Genomic DNA, 20,713 nt, shown 5'->3' with positions numbered 1-20,713 from the left:
GCTTTCTGATTTTTTCTCTTGTGCCCAGGCGACCACCTCCATCGGCTCCTGCCCGGCCTTTCTTCTGAGCTTCGTGGGAGACCCCTCCCGCCCGTCTGGCTGCCCTCTTAGGGGCAGGACTGTCCTGGCTGGTGTCCCTGAGCCCCAATCACCAGGCACTGTGATTTTTTTTCTGACCATAATTTATTGATTCTGGTACCCAGACCACCCTTTGTTCCAGGAGGCTCCTGTGCAGGCTTGAGCTGGGCCATTCCTTGGCCCCGTCTGGGGCCCCTGCACGAAGAGCAGGAGGGCCGGGTGGTCTTGCAGACTCTGCTCCCCGAGTTCTGTAACCAGACCTCACACCCAGCCCACTCGCTGCTGGGCCGAGGGGCCAGGCCCCTTCCTGTCAATAAAAGTGACTGTTCTGGCAAGAACACTGCAGCCACGTCTTGTTCCCCCTGGCCCCTGGCACAGCAGGCCACCCGCAGTAGCAGCACAGGCCTTGGGTGGAGCCACAAGGAGAAGGCAGACAGGCAGAGGATCCCGCAGCAGTCAGCCTCCTCCTATTGGGACCTGACTTGGAGGGCCAGCGGGAGGACAATGGGGAGTTTGCTTCCTGGGCCCGGTCCAGCACTGCACAGGGCTGGTGCTGACTGGAAGACTCTGGCTAAGGCACGTTACAGTAGGGGACAGAGGCAGGGCCAGAAAACCCCAGGGTTGCCTTCAAACCCTGCAGTGCCCCCCATGCACCATTTCTAGGAAAACAGGTGCAGCCACCGAGCCATTCCTCCTGGAGGGACCCACACCTGCAAGCCAGCCAGTGCTCCCCACCCAGGCCCAAAAGGGTGGAGACAGGGTGGGTGCCCCACCTCAGGGCTGGAACTACACAGCCTCCCCTTGTGTAGGAAACTGAGCTGGGGAAGGGATGCCCCTGTCTCACATGCATGCGCCCTGCTGCCCCTCCTCTCCCCCGTTCTTCCACAGCAACAGGCTACGTAGGCACAGGCCGCTTGTCCTGAAAGAAGCGCTTGAGTGTGCAGACTTGCAGCACGGCCACAAGCAGCAGCACGGCCACGTTAACGGCCGACCAGAAGTTGACCCGCTCCAGGTTGCCTTCTTGCAGGTTGCGGTCACGTGCCTCAAAGGCTCGCAGCAGAGTCAGCACTTGGATGCTGCGCTCCAGCCGGGTCCTCATGGTCTCGATGGACTCCTGTGGCAGAGAGGGAAAAGGCGAGGCTTTGTCCTGGGATGGGAGTGAGAGTTCGTTTGTGGGAAAGGGGGAGAGAGCTGAGAGCACAGATTCAGTGGCCAGGCTGCCTGAGTCTCAAGCCCTCTGCCGTTCACTGGCTGTGTGACCATGAGCAAGTAAACTCTGGACCTCAGTTTCCTCCTCCGAATTAAACCTCAGGGTTGTAAGGAATGAATGCCCAGTTAGGCATAAAGAGCATACTATCTAGTAATCAATAAAAAGCAGTAGGTGAAGCCAGATTGCCTGGGTTCAAATATTGGCTCTGTTGCTGGCTGTGTGGCCTTAGGAGAATTACTTAGCCATCCTGTTCATCAGTTTCCCCAACTGTAAAATGGGGGATAATTAGAGCACACTCCCTGTATATAGGGGGCTTCCCTGGTGGCTCAGACTGTAAAGAATCTGCCTGCAGTGTGGGAGAACTGGGTTCAATGCCTGGTGTGGAAGATCCCCTGGAGAAGGGAATGGCTATCTAATCCAGTATTTTTCCCTACATATACAGTGGTTATGGAGACTTCATGAGTTATTTAAGCCCTTAGAACAAGGTTTATACCTAGAAATGTTCTACTGTTATTAGGTTGGGGGTACCAGTATGTAGGGGGCTTCCCAGGTGGGGCTAGTGGTAAAGAACCTGCCTGCCAGTGCAGAAGACGTAAGAGAAGTGGGTTCAATCCCTGGGTCGGGAAGATCCCCTGGAGGAGGGCACAGTAACCCACTCCAGTACTCTTGCCTGGAAAATCCCATGGACAGAGGAACCTGGTGGGCTACGGTCCACGGGGTCACAAAGAGTTGCATATGATAAGACTGAAGCAATTTAGCATGCAGGCACCAATACATAGGAAAGGTGAGGTCAGGCCCAGGCAGACCCCAGCCAAGATCAGAGGGCAGGGAGCAATGCCAGAGATCTGGAAGGAGTGGCCCCAGCTGTCCTGGGCGCACCTTGATGTCCTCCATCTTGACATCCAGAATCTCCTCAGGCTCCACAGCCTCTGCCCAGCCCTCGACCTCCTCCTCATCCTGTAGGCTGTCAAAGATGAGTTCAAAGAACACAAGCTTCTCCGAGATGGTGCTGAAGGAGTTGTCAAAGCACAGCTTGTAGTCCCCGGCCTCCGTGGGCTCCACCCTGGGCATACAGACACACATGACCCTGAATGGCCGACAAGCTGGACTTTTCGAGGCAGGCAGGGTGGTAACCCGAGGCGGCCGGCGAGGGGCAGGGCTGTAACTGAACCCGGACAGCCAGCGGGACTTAACTCACGTGTGCACACCGTCTGCCTTGCGGGACTCGCTGACCAGCAGCACTCCCTGAGGGCTCTCCAGACTGAAATCCACGTCCAGCCCAGCACCTCCGATCACCTGGCGGGGCAGGTAAGAGCAGGATAGAGGGCTAGGGCTAAGCCAAAGGCACCTGCCAGAGAACGTCAGGGCTGGACCGACCCGCATAGACCCATACCGACCACCACCCAGAGGTCTACCTGAGTTCTGACACCTACACCTTCAAGCCAGTCTTGCCCCACTCCCGTCCCTCTGGCCCGCCCCTTGCCTTGGCTCCGCCCCCACTGCGATGATGCTTTTTGTATGGCCACGCCCCCCACAGAGATCACGTCCCGACTTGGCTATACCCCAAATGAGACGACGGAGCCCTACCTTCTTTCCTTAGCCCAACCTCCGAGAAATTATCAGGTTGACCACACCTTTTTTTGTACAGCATCCTGGTCTTCCCTCCCAACTCCCTCAATCGACCCAATCCTTTTGACCACGCCCACTCGCGACGGTCCTGCCTTCTGACGGGCTCCCTCGTTCTCCCGATGACCCCGCCTCCCCGCTGCCCCACTCTAGCCCAGCCTTCTATTCCCACCCCTTCCGCTCCCACGCGCTGTCCCCGCCCCTCGGCCTCGCTCTCCCTGGCTCCGCCCTCGTGCTCCTAAGCTAGGGCTCCTCCTCCTCTATTCAGTGCAAGCATAGCGTGCTCTGGTTTGGCCACGCCCCGCCTCCGTGCCTCCGCTCGCTCCCCAACACGGGACCCTGTACCTGGTACTCAGTCTCAAGGCTTGCGTTGGCCGGCGCGGACTGATAGAAACACTGCTTCCGCCCCGCAGGCAGCAGGAACGTGAACTCGCCGTCCTGGATCGGCGGGGGCCCTGCCCCTCCCACGCCCACTGGCGGCAGTAGTAGCCACAGGGCCAAGCCTAAGGCCGCGCCGGCCGCCATCATCCGGGTCACTCTCTGGTCTGCTAACCGGTTGCGGTTCCTTTAAGGAATAGCTCTGTCCCCTTATGCTATTCGGCTGAGTTCATTGGCAGCCGCTTCTGTCCGTTATCCGAAGCCCGCGGAACCAGGAGTGAAGGACCCCCCGAGAGCCTAGCTGTCCGAATGAATGCCTGATGCGCCTGAAAATACTCGATCTTCTACAGATTTTTCTTTGTAAAGCCTCCTTTCTAGCCTCAAACACTGTGGGGAAAATTACAAAAATAAGACCACGATGGTACATTCTCCTCAGGCAAAAGTTAAGACAACTATGGTGGCGGCAGCTAGGTCCTGCGGTTTTCCCAAAGTACCCCGCGCGCAACGACTGTTGTTCGAATCCGTCTGGGTGTAGTGTGTCGAAAGTAGGAGCAGGGCGTGTTCCTGCACGCGACCTGTTGGGCTCGTGTATAAAAAAGCTCAGCTAGGGTGGGTGGAGACTTTTCTATTAACGTGGATTCTTGCCGGTCCCAGGTCCTTGAGCTTGGCCCCAGGTCCGATGCCTAATCCTTTCCTTGGCGCCTTAGAACCGTCGTTTTATCAGTCTCCTTGTTTCTTAATCGGAGTTGATGAGAACTGAGATGAGGCCTGGCCCATAGTGAGCCCTCTGCATTTTTCCCATATTGTTTGCTCGGGAGCCTGGCCTCACCCTGCTCGAGAAGGGTCTCAAACTCGACAGCCCAGGTGCTTAGCGTCAGCAGAGAAAAGCAGAGAGTGTGGGAAAGGCAGATTGCCTAGTTCAAACCATGCCCCATGCTTTACTTGAGGCATCACACTGCTGGGCCTCACAGGATGATGCTAGGCCTTGACTGGGCTGTTGTGAAGATTAAATAAGATGATGTTTATTTAGTGCTTGGTGCATCCATTGGCCCTCAGTAAATATTAATTTATATTCCAGGTTTATCGCCTTGCTTTGGGCATGCCGCCAATCTCTCACTCTGGTTTAGAGAATTTGGAGGCAACCTAAGCAAACAGAAAGATGTCATTGGAGAAACGGACTGTGGAGATTCCATCTAAACATAAGAAAAAAATGTTCAGATTGGCAGTGTTGAGTTCAAGATAGCATGAAAGAGGTTGGCAGGTGGTGACCATTATGCTTTGAACACAGCTGGTGGCTGTCAACTACACATTTGGAGAGCTTGGGGAAGTAACACTTTGTAATGTCAAAGTTTATGTATGGTCATGCTTGGTATTCCTTTTGCGGGAGGAGGGCAGGGGGACACCGCAAGGTATGTGGGTGTTCCTTACTGTTCCAAGTTTTTCTGTCATTCAGAGTTACTACTTGAACATTTTGAAGTAGTTGTGGAGAATGGGTGATAAATTTTTGTTAAGGATTCTTTCTTAACAAGGGGAAACACATTAAAAAACCGTTTTAAGTAAACAACTCAGTGGCATTTAGTATATTCATAATATTGTGCAACCATTACTGCTACTTACTTCCAAAACATTTTTATCAGGAAGGAATCCCTGTACCCATCCAGCAATTATTCCTCATTCTTTCCTCACCCCAGTCTGATGATCAATCTGCCTCCATGGGTTTGCTAATTCTAGATATTTCATGTAAATGGGATGTTTGACCATTAGTGTCTGCCTTGTTTTCCTTAGCATAATGTTTTTAAGGTTTATCATCATATCACTATTTAATTCTTTTTTACAGCTGAGTGGTATTCCATTCCATCTATTGGATGCTTGGGTTGTTTCCAATTTTGGCTATTGTGAATAGTGCCTCTAGGAACCTGTTTGTTTACGTATTTATTTGAGTATCTGCCTTCAGTTCTCTGGGGGTATATACCTGGGAGTGAAGCTGCTGGGTCATATGGTAATTCTATGCTTAACTGTTTGAAAAACTGCCAAACTTTCCCACAGTAAAGTTGCACAATTTTACATTCCCACCAACCATGTACAAGGGTCCCATCCCAATTTTCCTACATCCTCATCAACATTTGTTATATTCCATTTTAATGTTAGTATATTCCTTCTCATGTATGTGAAGTAGTATCTCATAGTAGCTTGTTTGTTTGTTTTCTTTCTGAGGATGAGTCCATTTTATTTCGGGGCATCAAGGGAGGGTCTTAGGATTGGGAGGACAATGAGATCTAACGTCCTTCTCCTAGCTGGGATCTCCTCTATTTTACAGTCTCTGGAAGCTCAGTGGGTAGGTTTGTTTGTTTCATTTTGTTTTGTCATGCCACATGGCTTGCAGGATCCCAGTTCCCTGACCAGGAACTGAACCCTGGCCACAACAGGGAAAGCCCAGAATCCTAACCACTAGGTCACCAGGGAACTTCTAAAAGCTCATAGTGGTTTTGATTTGCATTTTATTAATGATACTGAGCATCCTTTCATGTGCTTATTGATCACTTGTATATCTTCTTTGGAAAAATATCTGTTCATGTCTTTTGTCTGTTTAAAACTTGTTTGTTGTTATTGTTGAGTTACAATATTCATATGTTATGGAATGAAAAAGGAAGAAAGAAAAACAGTGAAAAACCTCTCCTGCTCTTTGCCAAACTCTGCTGGAGCACATCGATACTCCATTTATAACTCTGCCTTAGCCTTCTCTTCCTATTTGCATCAAGCCTAGAAATTGACCAGAGATGAAAGAGTAAGGTCTTAAGTCTTTCCTGATCATCTGTCCTGCCCTGGATATGCACATTGCTCGCTAAATTCCCCAGTATATATGGTGCTTTTGAGTGCCTTAATTACCCAAAGAAATTCACCCCAGCTTTTCCTCCCAGCATTTTGCCATGTATGTTATCTTCCTCCATTGTAATGTTGTACACCAGAGAGCTGTGAGTTGTTCCTTCCTTACAGTGTTTTCTAGGAATACGTTCTGAGTTAAGGCACACTGCGTCAGTCCCTCAGGTTACCCCCAGACATGTTACAACACACACACACAATACTGTGAGAATGAGGGCTGTTCTGCTCCCGCAGAAACTGGGAACCGGGGCCCCATGCTGGGGACACAGGCAGCTATCTTCAGATCCTCCACTGTGCTGGACAAGGAGATGAGGAAGGGTATGGAAAACACCACAAAGCTTTCCTGCCACGTTCAAGTTGCCTTTTCTTGATTTGCATTTCTTTGGTTGACATAAATGTTTAGCTGTTTTCCTGCATTCAGATAAAATTGACTCTTACCATTTTTGCTCAATTTGTTGATGTTTTGGATGAGATACAGGCCTATAGAGCTACCAACCCCACCTTTTTCACTGTTGGCTGGGACAAATGGGTGATTCTTGTTTTCCCTCGATTGAGTAAAATCCTCCCTCTTCCCCAGTGTTCAACAAAATGTACTGGGTAGACACTATCAATGTCCCGGGAGCTGTCATCTCAGTGCTGCTCCACGAAATTATTTCAGGTCCTCAGAAGTGCTCAGAAGTCAATGCTAGGTGGGTAGGTAAGATGACTTATTTCACCTAGGTGGAGTCGGGGAGAGCTTCCCCAAGGAGGTAGCATTGAATTTCAGATTTGAAGTAGTAGGGAGAAGACGAAAGCAGGAAAAAACAGTTCTCTGACATCAAAGGCACTCAGAGAGTTCAAGGGGCAGAAACGGGATGAAGGTGGGGTGGGTGGGAGGAGTAGCCAGAGAAGAGATGGGAATCTTGGGCAGACAGCCCCTCATAAAGGCCCCTCTTTCCTTTGTCATGTTGGCCCAGAATCTTAGCCGGGGGTTCTTATGACCGTCGGGAGTTGGCCGACTGGCTTCTGCAGGTCAGGGATTCCCCTGAAATTATAATCAAAAGATTACAACAGCGTGTGCTGGGCAGTGTGTTTTTCCCACCAGAACTGTTCTCCACCATACTCTGTACTGCTTCACAGTGGGGGTGGAGGGGCGAGGGGGCTGATATCTCCATACCAGATCAATGTGGCTGCCTTTTCCTCTGCTTTCCAGTTGAGTTTGGCCCTCGTAGGATATCTAAAGGCTGCAGGGAAGGAAGGTCTAGGCATCTATTCCCTGGCTCCTACCTTTTTGGTCTGCATCTTTCTACAAAAGCCTGTAACTCTAGCTCTCTCCAAGTTCCAGGACCGTGCCCCGCCCCGACTCCAGCAACTTCAGGCCTGGCTGCTAACAGTGACCATAGGAAGTCACTGTCCCTCATTGCTCCCCTTTCACCCTGCTCATGACTCCTCAGTTCTGTCTCTTAAGGGCATGATCTGTGTGACAGCTGACCAATACAGGTATGTGTATCTATGTTCAGTTCAGTTCAGTTGCTCAGTCGTGTCCGACTCTGCGACCTCATGAATCGCAGCACGCCAGGCCTCCCTGTCCATCACCAACTCCCGGAGTTCACTCAGACTCACGTCCATCAAGTCGGTGATGCCATCCAGCCATCTCATCCTCTGTCGTCCCCTTCTCCTCCTGCCCCCAATCCCTCCCAGCATCAGAGTCTTTTCCAATGAGTCAACTCTTTGCATCAGGTGGCCAAAGTACTGGAGTTTCAGCTTTAGCATCATTCCTTCCAATGAACACCCAGGACTGATCTCCTTCAGGATGGACTGGTTGGATCTCCTTGCAGTCCAAGGGACTCTCAAGAGTCTTCTCCAACACCACAGTCCAAAGGCATCAATTCTTCGGTGCTCAGCCTTCTTCACAGTCCAACTCTCATATCCATACATGACCACAGGAAAAACCATAGCCTTGACTAGACAGACCTTAGTCTGCAAAGTAATGTCTCTGCTTTTGAATATGCTATCTAGGTTGGTCATAACTTTTCTTCCAAGGAGTAAGCGTCTTTTAATTTCATGGCTGCAATCACCATCTGAATTCAAAATTCCAGGTTATAGATCCCTGAATCACATTATATACTCTCAGGATGAAGTCTTCACTTATATCCAAGACCCTATCCCCTCTACCTACAATGCCCTCCTTCCATCTCCTTCTCAGGCTTTCAGAGTCAGATGTCACCTCCTCCCGGAAGCCTTCCTTGAACTTCCTGAAGCTAAGTGAAGAACCTTCCTCAATGACAAACTTCAACATAGCACTTCACCAACCGGACTGTCACTGTCTGCTTGTCTGACTCACTGAACTCTGAGCTCCCAAGTGCAGGAGCTGTTTCATTCATCATGGTATCCCTGGTACCCAGCATAGTTCTGAGCCCTGGTGATGCTTAGTAATCAGCTGGTGGCATAAATAAACCAAGTATCTCTCCCAACTCTTGTCTCATACACACCCAGAAAAGAGCCACAAAAATAGACTGAGGGAATGTGTTTTGGCTTTCAAGTCAGACAAGCCCAAAATATTTATTGTTCACTGTGTGCCAAGCACTGATGTAGGCACTGGGAAACTGCAAGAGATGCCACCGGCTCTGTCTCTGTACTCTGGAGGAAGATATCTGGATGAGTTCAGTAAATTCAAGCATGTTCTATGAACCATGCTGACCTAATCTAATTGATATTTACAGAATATTACATCAAGCAACTGCAAAGTGCATTTTCATTTTGAGTGCACATTGTATGCGGATATATACTGGGCCAGTGAAAAAAGTATCAGACTTCCCTGGTGGTACAGTGGATGAGAATCTGCCTGTCAATGCAGGGGACACCAGCTCAATCCCTGATCTGGGGAGATTCCACATGCCTCGGAACAGCTAAGCCCATGTGCTGCAACTCCTGAGCCAGTGCTCTAGAGTCTGCGAGCCACAGCTACTGAAGCACACGCACCTAGATCCCATGCTCTGGAACAAGAGAAGCCGCCACAGGGAGAAGCCCTTGCACTGCAACCAAGAGCAGCCCCCGGATCGCCACAACTAGAGGAAGCTGGCAAGCAGCAACAAAAACTCAGCGCAACCAAAAATAAATAAATGAAGGAAGTTAGGAAAAGAAGCGCCAGTTAAACATATGGTGACTGAAAGAAAGAACAAAATAAAGATAAGACCACGAAGCAATGAAATAGAAAACTGAAAATAACAAAGTCAAAGGTTGGTACTTGGAAAAAGACTAAAAAACTGAATAACCCCCAGCAAGACTAATCAAGAAAAAAAAAAAAAAAAAGAGAGAGAAAGAAAGCACAAACTACTACTCTTAGGGATCAAAGAGGAGACATCACTACAAACCCTACAGATATTAAAAAGCAAATAAGGAAATACAGACAGGTTTTTAGCGATGAGTTCAATATTGTAGATGAAATGGACAAACATGAAAATACACGCATGCTAGTTGCAATCAAAGAAAATTACAAGGTACTATCCTGGAATTCAGAAAGGGGATTTTTCTAAGTTCAGAGGGATCTGGAAAGATTTCCTAAAAAATTAGCATTTAAACTTGAGACATGGACTCCCCTGGTGGTCCAGTGGTTAAGAAACTGCCTGCCAATACAAGGAGCACAGGTTCAATCCCTGGTCTGGGAGATCCCAAATGCCACAGAGCAATCAGGCCTGTGCACCACAACTACTGAAACCTGAACACCCTAGAACCCGTGCTCCACAACAAGAGAAACCCCCATAGGAAGAAGCTTGCACACCATAACTAGAGAGTAGCTCTCACTCACTGCAACTAGAGAAAGCCTGTGTGGCAACAAAGACCCAGCACAGCCAAAAAAAACCCCTAAGACCTGAAGGAGAAGTGGGATTGGACCAGGTTCACAGAATTGTGTTCCATGCAGGGATGATGGCATACATGCAAAGGTCCTGAGGTTGAAATCAGCTTTGTGTATCCAAAGAAAAAAGTCCACTCTAATGATCCTTTTTAATGTTGGCAACTACACACTTGCATCCTTCCTGGGTGTAAACCTCCAGGTGGGCCTGGTAGACTTGACCAGAAATGTTTAGAGATCAAGGTTGGTAAGACAGACCTTTGGAAATTTCCTGGCTGTCAATAGGAGGCAATTTACGCAGCAAACAATGTCATTTCTTCCATTCTGGAGCTGATGTTTCATTTCACCTGACTGGCGAAGCTCCTGAGACACAGGAGCTTGTGTGGCCTCACCCTGTGTACACTCACACCCCACGAACTGATACACTTTGTCTCATAAATTATTTGGAGCTAGTGTCCACTACTCTTAGCCCCATTCTTGCAGGTGGCAAGCGGAGGACTTGCCAGGAAGGCCAGGAAGGACTGTCCCTTCCCTGAGGTCACAGAGGCCAAGCCCTAATCATCATGCCCTACCAACTTCCACCCCACACGTTTCAGCTTTTGGGCACATGTTGGGCCAATTTTTGTGACTTGGGCCTGGGTTTCCTATATGACCCATGTTCCCTGTGCTTCCTCATGCCCAGTTAGGGAAAAATAAGCACACACACACACACACACACACACACTGGACCACACACACACACACACACTGGACCATCTCATCCACCTTTTCCTCCCATCTGCCAAACCTGGGCCCCCAAGGAGCAGTGAGGTGCCAGGCTCTGATGTGCGTCTGTGGAAGGGGTGGGGAGGGGAGAGAGTCCCTTTCGTTGCCCAGTGTGTGTGTGAGCAATTTCCTGCCAGTGAGGAAACACTCGACTCAAATCAGCCCTGGTTCTCCTTTCCCTGCTCTGGCCTCACAGGAGGAGCTGGCAGCGAGCCGTGGGCCACCCTAGCCTCCGCCAGATTTCCTGACCAAACGCGGGAGAAGAGATGCTCTGGATTGTCCTGCTGTTTGCAGCCGGTGAGCTGATGTCCCTGCGCCACCCCTCACCCTGTTCCGCTCCCTCCATGCACCACCTTATCTCTGCTGGGGGGTGGCGGGGAGGGGTGCGTGCACACAGAGCGGGAGCTGGAGAGGCTGAGCCCTGACAGATTTGCCCCAGAGCCTTGGAAATGCCCCCGGAGCATGGACGTCTCTTGTGGGGTGTCAGTACCCCCACATCACAGGTATTAGGAATGCCACCCCACTGGAGACAGCAGTGCCCACGCCCCATGACTCAGCCCTACTTGGCTTCTGCAGGTTTCTACCTCCAGGACTGGGGCAGCAGGAGGATCTATGGTGGGTCAGAGAGGGTGGGAGGGAAGCTGGATAAGGAAAGGCTTGTGTCGACCTCACCTGAGCCAGACACTCCACGCGGGAACCTGGGGCCACTGGGGAGACACTGGTCCCTCCTGCAGGAAGCCGTGCCCTGAAATCGTATCCCTCATCACAGCCTGGGAAACAAGACAGAATCACTCTGCCCGCCCCTTCTCCCCTCGATCACCCCCACCTCCTGCCACCTGGACTCCTTGAGCACCCCACACCCCTTTCAGCCTCCAGCCTTTGCCTGAGATGGTCCCCCTGCCTATAATGCTCGCTCCCAGATCTTCCATGCTGTGTCTTCAGGGAAGCCCTCTCTGGCTACCCCATCACCCTCGTCTCCTTGAGAATGTCAGCTCCCCAGGGCAGGCATGTCTTGTCTGTTCATCTGTCTGTCTGTCTCATCCACTGCTCTGTCCCCAGAGCCTAAACAGGGCCTGGCACATGGTCGGTGCTGTTGATAGAAGTGATACGAGTGTAATTGCGATGTTGTGTAACATCCACGGCTATTGTAATAAAATGACTCCAACAACATGACCTCTCACCATGTGCTGGGCGCTTGATCCTCTCAACATAGCAGTAGGGTAGGGACAACTAGGGACTTCCCAGGTGGCGCTAGTGGTAAAGAACCTGCCTGCCAATGCAAGAGACACAAGTTCGATCCCTGGGTCAGGAAGATCCCCTTGAGCAGGGCATGGCAACCCACCCCAGTATTCTTGCCTAGAGAATCCCATGGAGAGAGAAGTCTGGCAGGCTACGGTCCATAGGGTCACAAAGAGTCAGACATGACTGAAGTGACAGGGCGCACACACAAGGACAACTAGCCTCTAGTTGTACATAAAAACCAAGGCCCAGAGAGGGTGAGCCATTGCCCAAGCCTACACAGCCAGGCTGGCCTCTGCTCTAACCACCCGCCCACCTAACCTCCCCTATCTTGCTTCACAGGCTCCGTGGCGATCCCGGCGCCATCCATCATGCTGGTGCCCCCACACCCCAGCAGTCAAGAAGACCCCATCCACATCTCGTGCATGGCCCCCAGGGGCTTCACAGGGGCGAATTTCACGCTGTACCAAGATGGGGAGGTGGTGGAGCTCCTGAAAGCCCCCAAGGACCAGCTCAGGGTCATCTTCAACCTGAGCGGTGGCAGCAGGGAGGTTCGAGGGGGACCGTTCTGCTGCCAGTATAGTGTGCTTGGTGAGAATAGGCAACCCCAGCTGTCAAACCTCAGCGAGCCTGTGCACGTCTCCTTCCCAGGTAAGTCCCTCCCATCGGCCCTCACTGCCCAGGCTCCGTCTTCTCACAGCTGAACCTTCGTAGGCACTCTGCTCTCTGCCTGGGAGTCATCACTCTTCCAGCTTGGTGGGAGTTTCTTTTCCTCCGTGGATGGAGGAGCCTGGTAGGCCACAGTCCACAGGGTCGCAAAGAGTCGGACATGACTGAGCGACTTCACTTTCACTTTCACCATATGCAATGGGTACAGTCATTCTTCCCATTTTCCAGATAAGGAAACTGAGGCACAAGAGCTGAAGAGGCTGGCCCAGGTCACTCAGCCAGCAGGCAGCAGAGCTGGAGTTCCACCAGCCTCTGAAGTCCAGACGTTAAACCTCCACCCTTAGCAGCACCTTTCCTTACTGGCCACAGTATTTATGAGTACCTGCTATGCACCAGGCACGGTCCTTGGCATCGCAGGCTCAGCAGTGAATGAAACAAAAGTCCCTGTCCTCTCGCACATTACGAGGGGGTGGCAGTGGACATCAGATGATAAATAAGGAGTTTTGTAAACATTCAGTCAGTTAGTAGGGGACAAGGGAAGTGACAGGAAAATGAAATACAGCCTGGTGAAGGGCATCTTTTTTTTTTTGGTTGTGCCACGTGGCTTGCAGGATCTTAATTTCCCAACCAGATAGGGAACCCAGACCCTAGCAGTGAAAGTGCTAGACCACCAGGGAATTCCCAATGGTGTCATTTTAAATAGAGAGGAGAGTGATCAGGGAAGGTCTTTCTGAGGAGTTGATGTTTGAGCCTGAAGGATGAGGAGCCAGCCACATGGCTCTCTGGGGCAGGAGGGTTCCAGGCAGAGGAAGCTGGCTGTGCAAAGGCCCTGAGGCTGGAGCATGCCTGGTGTGTTTGAGGGACATGGAGGTGCCCCATATGACTGAAGCATAGCAAGCAAGGGGAAAGTGGTGGGGAGATGAGGGCAGGGGGAGGCAAGGAGGATCATGCAGGGCCTTGTGGCTGCAGCAAGGACTCGGGCTTTTTGTCTGAGTGCGACTGAAGCCCTGGGAGCGAAGATGTCTTCCTTTGGTCTTTTCAGGAGTGGGGGCTGGGCCTGGTCTTTGAATCAAGGAGCAGGAGGGAGGGAGGGAGGGAGGAAGGAGCCTCGGGGTAGGCTCCTGTTACCAACAGCCAGAACTTTCCTGCTGCAGAGAGAAGGTTATAGCCAGCAGAGGCCCACAGGTTGTGATGACAGAACACTCTCTGTGTCCTTCCCTGGCCTCAAGTTCCACTATCAAAGGCCCCCTTCTCTCACCTTGGTCCTGTGGTCTCAGAGTAGGGCAGTAACGGCTCTCCTGCCGCAGATGAAAGAATGAACAAGGGCTACTGAGAATACCCAAGGGAGCGCCTCTCCTCCCCTCCTGGCTAGTTCCTGACCTCCACTGGGGTCCGGGCATCTCCTCCTGGCTCCCCCGAGAGATTCCTTGCCTCTCTCCAGGGAGGGGCAGCCAGATCTCTTGCAAAGACATAAACTCTGGAGCTGGGGCTTCATGCTTCTGTGGCTACCTCTGTGTGGGCCTCAGAGTCCACCATGTGGCTGGGGATGGATGTCGTCTGACCCCGTTACCCAGCCAGCAAGACTCTTCAGATCACAAGTAACTGAAAACTGGACTCAAAATTGGCTTCAGCAACAAAAGGGGATTTGTTGGTTTACTGAACTGAAATTTGTTCATGGCACTGATTTCTGGCATGGCTGGATCCAGGTGCTCAATCATGTCAGGAATCATGTGCCATTTCTCAGCTCTACTTTCTTCTGTGTCTCATTCTTAGGCAGGCTCTCCCTCTCATGTTGTCAGAATTGTATACCTTGGAGCTCCAGATGTATATCCTACTAGCTTTGCAATGCTGGCCTGAGGAGTAAGCCTCTCTTCCCAGTAATCTAGCCAAAGTCCAGAAATTAGTTTCATCGGCTCAGCTTGGGCAACATGCCACTCCCTGAACCGATTAGGTTAGCCAGGGGTAGGGAATATGCCAGTTGGCCAGACAGATTTGCTAGATCCTCAAGGTCTAGCTATACCTAAACCAAATGTTTCTGTGGTATAGGGGGAGGGCTAGCTCTCTAAAGGTAGCCCGGATGTACGCCAGGAGTCCCACTTTCTCCCTGCACCCCTACAGTTCCATGGCCTACCGCATCTCTTTTTTCCCCATCTTCCTCTAGTGCCCACCTGGATCCTGGCACTCTCCTTGAGCCTGGCTGGAGTCGCTCTCCTCCTCTTTGGACTGGTAGCCATTGTCCTGATCATCAGGAAAGGTAACAGCAGGCAGAGAAGGCGTGGCTCACTGGAGCTTGCGAACGCACTAAAATGCACTCCAACTCACACCGATTTTTAGGAGCACAGGGGCATACGATCGGGAGTTCTTACCCCAGAAACTCTGCCGTGAAGAACCTTTCAGAATTTCAATGACAGCGGTGGGCAGGGGAAATTCATATATATATATATGGTAAAATATGCATGATGTAAAATTTGCCATTTAACCCTTTTTTATTTTTTATTATTTATTTTTAAATATTTTTGGCCATGCCATGGGGCTCGTGAGATCTTAGTTCCCCAAGTGAGTGAAGTTGCTCAGTCGTGTCCAACTCTTTGCGACCCGTGGACTGTAGCCCACCAAGCTCCTCCGTCCATGGGATTCTCCAGGCAAGAGTACTGGAATAGGTTGCCATTTCCGTCTCCCCAACCAGGGGTCAAACCTGAGCACCTGGCAATGAAAGTGAACCACTGGGGAATTCCTTTTTTTAAAAAAAAAAAAAAGTTTTCGTTTTTAAATTTTAACCTCTACTGCTCTACAACCATCACCACCACCACCATCCATCTCTTCATCTTCCTAAACTGTAACTCTGTCCTCATTAAATACCGACCCCGGTCCCCTCTCCCCCAGCCTCTGGCACCCACTGAAATCAGTATTTTAAAAGAATTTTTTTTTTTTTTTTTTTACATTTTTGTACCTTGCTTGAAGTTTTTACCAACATACATTACTCATGTAATTGGGAGGGAAAAGTGTCTTCAGTAGCTCCCCTGTTGAGAGGGAAATTTGCCAGGGGAGAAGGCAAGGCTGGGTGGCAAAGGTACAAGACGCCTTATTGGTTTCTTAGCTTTTTTAACCAGGACCAAAATCTAACAAATGCTTTTTGTTTGTTTGTTTGTTCCCAGTTAAAGTAAAAAACTTGAACAAGAAAAGGTGAGAACATCCCTGGAGACCCTTAGAGGGTAGTTTTTTTGGGGAAAAATTTCAGTCCCAAGGCAGAAGTTTCTGATGGACATTGAAGAGCTGGCCAGATTCTAGGGGCAGAAGGGTACTTCCAGGGCTCCATCTCGAACAGCGCCCTCTGGTGGGCGGGTTAATAAAAATAGGTTCTCTTTAGGAAGCGCTTAAGGTGTGCTCCGGGCTGTGCTCCACCACTCTGGACCTTGAGTTCACATTATCCTCGCATCAGCCCTGGAAGTAGGCTCTATGGATGACCCCCTTTTAACAGATGAGGAGACTGAGCCTTCCTCGCATTCCTTTATCTCCAGTTGCCAAAATTTGTTGAGTAATCTAGAAATCCATAGTGAGGGGGAGGAGGGTGGGTGTCCCCTGGCATTGTGCAGCCCCCAATGCGTGGCCTGTAGACAGTGGCCCTGGTTCTTGGGCGTCAAAATATACCCACTGGCCCCAGCCTCGGTTTCTCCCCTCGGAGAGAGGGGCGAACACCTTGCTGCCTGGTGGCAGAATAGCCCCAGTGATCAAATCCTGACTTCACCTGGCTGTGGGGCTCCTGCAAGAGATTTCTATCTGAGGGGTTTCGATGCGGGGGAGGAGGTGGGTGGGGAGGAAGGATCAAGTTTGGGGCCAGGGCTACCCGGAAGGAGCCTCCTGCCTAAGTCAAGTCATCACTTTCTCCGGAATCCCTCTGCAGAGAGCGAGAATCCTGCTGGGTTAACATCGCCACCACAGGTCTGTGCCTCCCTGTTCCTGTCCCTTGCCTGGGCAGAGTCACTGCCTCAAAGTGCCATCGGGTCTCACTACTTGCTGCTGAACCCCATCTACTTCCCTTAGAATCCAGAACACATGCTCCTCCTCTTTTCCTTCCTCCTCCCCCTCATTTTCCTCCCAGTTTTCACCTCTCTCTCTCTTTTTTCTTTTTGGTGCTAACAGCTTTCACCTCTTACCTTTCCCTGCCCTATCCTCAAGCCGTTCACTCATCCCGCCCTCTGCCTAGAATATTTTTCCTCCCTGTGTGGTCTCCATCTAAAGGTCACCTCCTCTAGGAAGCCTTCCCTGACTCCCTAGGCAGGATCTATTCTTTCTGCTTACATTCCCCCAGCACCCTGTCATTCTTCTCAGTCCTCAGTAGACACACAACTAAGTAATCATTGCATGCTTGGGTGTATGATACTCACCTCCAGTACTGGACCATCATGAGCTCCAAGAGGGTGGGGAGTTGAAACCGTCTTGTCCACCACGGGGGCACCCAACTTTCCCAGGGCCTAGCACAGTCCTTAGTGGAGCCCCACTTGTGGTCCAGAACGTGCTGTTCTGCCGGCTTCCACCAGGGGGCCAGAGAGAGAGAGCCTGCCTGTGAGGTGTGATGCCCAGGAAGGGGCCCTACGCAGAGAAAACGCCACTCTCTGTACCTCTTTGTTTCCCGTATTCATTGAGCATCTACTATGTGCTAAAGCCTGAGGGCTCCCAAGATAACCAAGACAGAGGTGATTTCTGTCCACAAGCCTATACTCCAGTAGGGGAACAGTCCATGACAGGCTGGACACTCTGGGCTGGGAGGGTGGTCCCCAGAGGAAGTGGTGTTTAAATCAGAGAACTACAGGGGGAAACAGGGAGTAGCTGGGTGAAGGGTGGGCAGTTAGTGGGAGAGCCCAGGATAGGGGGAGATGAGAAGTATTCTGGAGAGCAGGAGTTGAGACGAGGCACTCATTTTCCAGAGGGCAGCCAGAGGCCACCTTGGGAGAGTTCTGAGCGGAAGAGGAACAAGTTCAATTTGCAGCTGTTCACCCTGCAGAACGGGCTGGTGGGCGGACAAAGAGATTGCTGGGTGATGGACTCCATGCTCTTCCTCAGGGTGGATTTAGGGCCTGTGGGCTTGTGGGGAGGGCCTGGGAAGTGGGGCGGGGGAGCAAGAAATCTGAACTGGCCCCCACCCTGGTTGTCTTCTCTTTCTGTTCTAGACATGTCCTTCGATAACTCCCTGTTTACCATCATGGTAAGTCATCCCGTTTCTCGGATCCAGTTTTCTGCTTCCTGTTCTGACCACAGGAAGATGGGGGCTACCAGGGGGGCTGGGCTGACCTGTTGTCTCTGGACTTCTAGGGCCTGGGAAAAGCCCAGAATCACTGAGCGGGGCTTGTCTCTGAGCTGAGAGTTGGTTCTGAAAATTTCCAGGGGATTGGAGGTAGCCACGCTGTCCAGGGCTTTGTGGGGCAGTGGGCAGGTTGTCAGCACTGTCTTTGCACTCACAATGATAACAAAAGATGACCTGGGGGCTTCTTTGGAGTCATGGAGCCTTATGACAGTCTGGTATAAAGAAAAGACTACTTTCATGTTCAGTTTCAGGAATTTCAGCTTAGTTGTCCAGATATGTATTCCCTTTTGGGGGAGGAGGGTCTCAACCTTCACACCCACCCCTGCTCTGCACCTCCTATTTAGCAAGGCATTGCTCTCCCAGATCACATAGCATCCTGGCTAGGATTTGAAACCCGGTCTGTGGATCTCCTCTGCACAGCTGCATTTTGTGGTGGCCTTGGGGTAATTATTATTCAGTAAATTAGAGATATCTGACCTGTGGACACTATGGATGAAGACAGTGTCCAGCTAGGGGAATACCCTGGCCGTCCAGTGGTTAGGACTCTGCACTCCCACTGCAGGGGCCACGGGTTCTATCCTTGGTTAGGAAACAAGATTCTGCAAGCTGCAGTGTGGCCAAACAGAGAAACAAAACAATGTCCAGCTAGCTTCTCTCCGTGCAGAGATGGGTACAGGTCTGCGGTGTTGGTGGTCCCACTTGAGGAGGCCTCAGGAGTCCTATTTGTATAAATGGATGCTTTGGGACTATAGTGAGGGAGCTGGAGGTGGAGTCAGTTGGCTTGGGGCACCACTGTAGGAAGTAGGGGTTGGGGGAGGATTGGATGGGTTTGACATAGCCTTCCTGGGTATCTGGACAAGAACAAGGTGAGACCCTTCATCCCCTGAGCTTCTTAATTCCACAGGGGGAGACAGATGATAGCACATCGGGTAGGGGGTGCCCAGGAAGCTAACACATTCAGATGGGAGATCTGGGAGGTCTAGGAGATAAGTGACAAGCAGGAGATAGCTGTGGAGGATTGATCCAGGCTCAGGGCACGTTCTCCACACGGCCCAGTAGAACTGGGGTGCAGAGGAGTGAGGAGTGGAGGGGGTTCCTGCGCAGAACTTTGACTTTTATCCCAAGTGAAGTGAGAGCCCTGGAAGGTTTGGAGCAGAGAGATGTGACCTACTCTATGTGCCCACGGGCGCCCTCTGGTGGCTGCAGCGAGCACAATCTGTGGGGGCTGTGGGATGACAAGAACCCGGGGACCAGGCGCAGACAGCTCATATGGTTCAGGCGCCAGACGTAGTGGGTAGTTTAGTCCAGCGTGCTGGCAGCGGAGGTGGAAGGCGCGAACAGATGCAGGTCAGATTCAGAGGATGGGAAACACGGCACCGATTTCGGAGTAGATGAGTGGGCGGAGGGAGAAGGAGCCGTGGCGGAGTCCTTGAGAGACAAGAGAGGGGCCACCTCACCCAGTGACGCTCCAGAGCAGATGGAGACTGGCCTCAGTCACTGGTATACAGATGGTGGGAGGAAGGCGCTTGGCACCGACCTGTCCAGCCCTCTGAGGTCTCAGCTCAGGGAACAAGCTGTTAAGAAAAACCTGGAGAGTAGGGCACGTTCTAAAACCCTCCCTGAGAAGCCACACTGCTCAAGGCACTAGCCTGGTGGTTTCCGCTTCCCTCCCCCCACTTTTAGAAGGCATTGAAAATGAAACGATGGGAAGACAGGGGAAAAAAAAAAAAAGAAAAAAATAACTTACTTCTCAGTATCCTAGTCCTGGAGACTTTAAATATAAACGTGTATAGACTATGAAATACATCCAAATGTAAAAATTATCTATAATCTACATTCATAAAGTTCTCTTCTATTTCTTAATCCCTCTGCACCCACTGGTCTCCACTCTGCACACATACAGGTAAATGACCATTAGGAACTTCTTGCACATACAAGGAAGCAAAGGCAAAAATAGCAAGTCTGTATCCTCACTCTTTTTAGCACAAATGACAGCATGCTAACCATACTGTTAGGCACTGATGGTTCTTTTCTTTAACAGTAAATTCTAGTAATCTTTTCTAGTTTTTTTTTTAATCATTGTAAAATATAAATGAAATTTACCATTTTAGTTATTTTTAAGTGTACAGTTCTGTGGCATTAAGTATATTCCTTTTGTTGTACGACTGTTACCATCATCATCCTCAGAACTGTATCTTGGAAAACAAACCCTGTCAAGGAATTCCTTGGTGGTCTAGTGGTTAAGACTCACCATTCTACTGCAAGGGGCCCAGGTTTAATCCCTGGATGGGGAATTAAGGTCCCACAAGCTGCGAGGTGTAGCCAAAATAAAACAAAACCCAACAAAATTATTTGCCTATTAAACAGCTCCCCCACCTCAGACCCTGGCACTCACCATTCTGCTTTCTGTCACTTTGGTGGATTTGCCTATTCTGGATTTTTACAGAGAAATGATGCCATACAGTGTTCATCTTTATGAGTCATAGTCACCCCAGGATGAAGGGTACTGCCACTCTCCCCCACTGTACAAAAGGGAGAACTGAGATATAGAGGTTGATCACACCACTAGGAAGAGGTGTAGCTGGGATTTGAACCCAGGCTGTCTGGTTCCCTTTTCAGTAGACAGCAAGACAGGACAGATGGCAGGATCAGGGGCCTGCAACTGTGTTTGTGCGCAGGTGTGTGTGTGTGTGTGTGTGTGTGTGTGTGTGTAGGGAGGGCAGTGAGGTGAGAC

At 50.7% G+C, this 20,713-nt stretch overlaps 3 protein-coding genes across 7 annotated transcripts in view; 2 read left to right on the top strand and 1 right to left on the bottom strand.

Annotated features, from left to right (window-relative positions):
* Window positions 1–416, top strand: part of DNM2 (dynamin 2) — an 87,730-nt gene extending 87,314 nt beyond the window's left edge. For both annotated transcript variants that reach the window (XM_040240698.1, XM_040240693.1), the window contains one exon: window positions 29–416. In XM_040240698.1, the coding sequence (XP_040096632.1) occupies window positions 29–68 (40 nt within the window). In that variant the 3' untranslated portion in view covers window positions 69–416. The remainder of the gene's footprint in view (window positions 1–28) is intronic.
* TMED1 (transmembrane p24 trafficking protein 1) lies at window positions 165–3,576 on the bottom strand. Its single transcript, XM_040240701.1, has 4 exons — window positions 3,260–3,576; window positions 2,487–2,584; window positions 2,168–2,351; window positions 165–1,192 (listed from the first exon to the last, which is right to left on the bottom strand). The coding sequence occupies exons 1-4, from the start codon at window positions 3,440–3,442 to the stop codon at window positions 974–976; spliced, it is 684 nt and encodes a 227-aa protein (XP_040096635.1). The 5' UTR covers window positions 3,443–3,576; the 3' UTR covers window positions 165–973.
* Window positions 3,577–6,404: 2,828 nt separating this feature from the next.
* Window positions 6,405–20,713, top strand: part of CUNH19orf38 (chromosome unknown C19orf38 homolog) — a 15,065-nt gene continuing 756 nt past the window's right edge. Inside the window, exons 1-7 of one of the 4 annotated variants that reach the window (XM_040240686.1) lie at window positions 6,405–6,490; window positions 10,966–11,066; window positions 12,351–12,659; window positions 14,839–14,931; window positions 15,833–15,860; window positions 16,579–16,616; window positions 17,846–17,880. In XM_040240686.1, the coding sequence (XP_040096620.1) occupies window positions 11,036–11,066; window positions 12,351–12,659; window positions 14,839–14,931; window positions 15,833–15,860; window positions 16,579–16,616; window positions 17,846–17,880 (534 nt within the window). In that variant the 5' untranslated portion in view covers window positions 6,405–6,490; window positions 10,966–11,035. The other 3 variants (XM_040240684.1, XM_040240685.1, XM_040240683.1) reach the window with 3 other exon arrangements.

The sequence above is a fragment of the Oryx dammah genome, unplaced genomic scaffold, assembly GCF_014754425.2.
Source record: "Oryx dammah isolate SB20612 unplaced genomic scaffold, SCBI_Odam_1.1 HiC_scaffold_5, whole genome shotgun sequence".
NCBI lineage: Eukaryota > Metazoa > Chordata > Mammalia > Artiodactyla > Bovidae > Oryx > Oryx dammah.
This window is presented reverse-complemented; position numbering and strand designations above follow the sequence as displayed.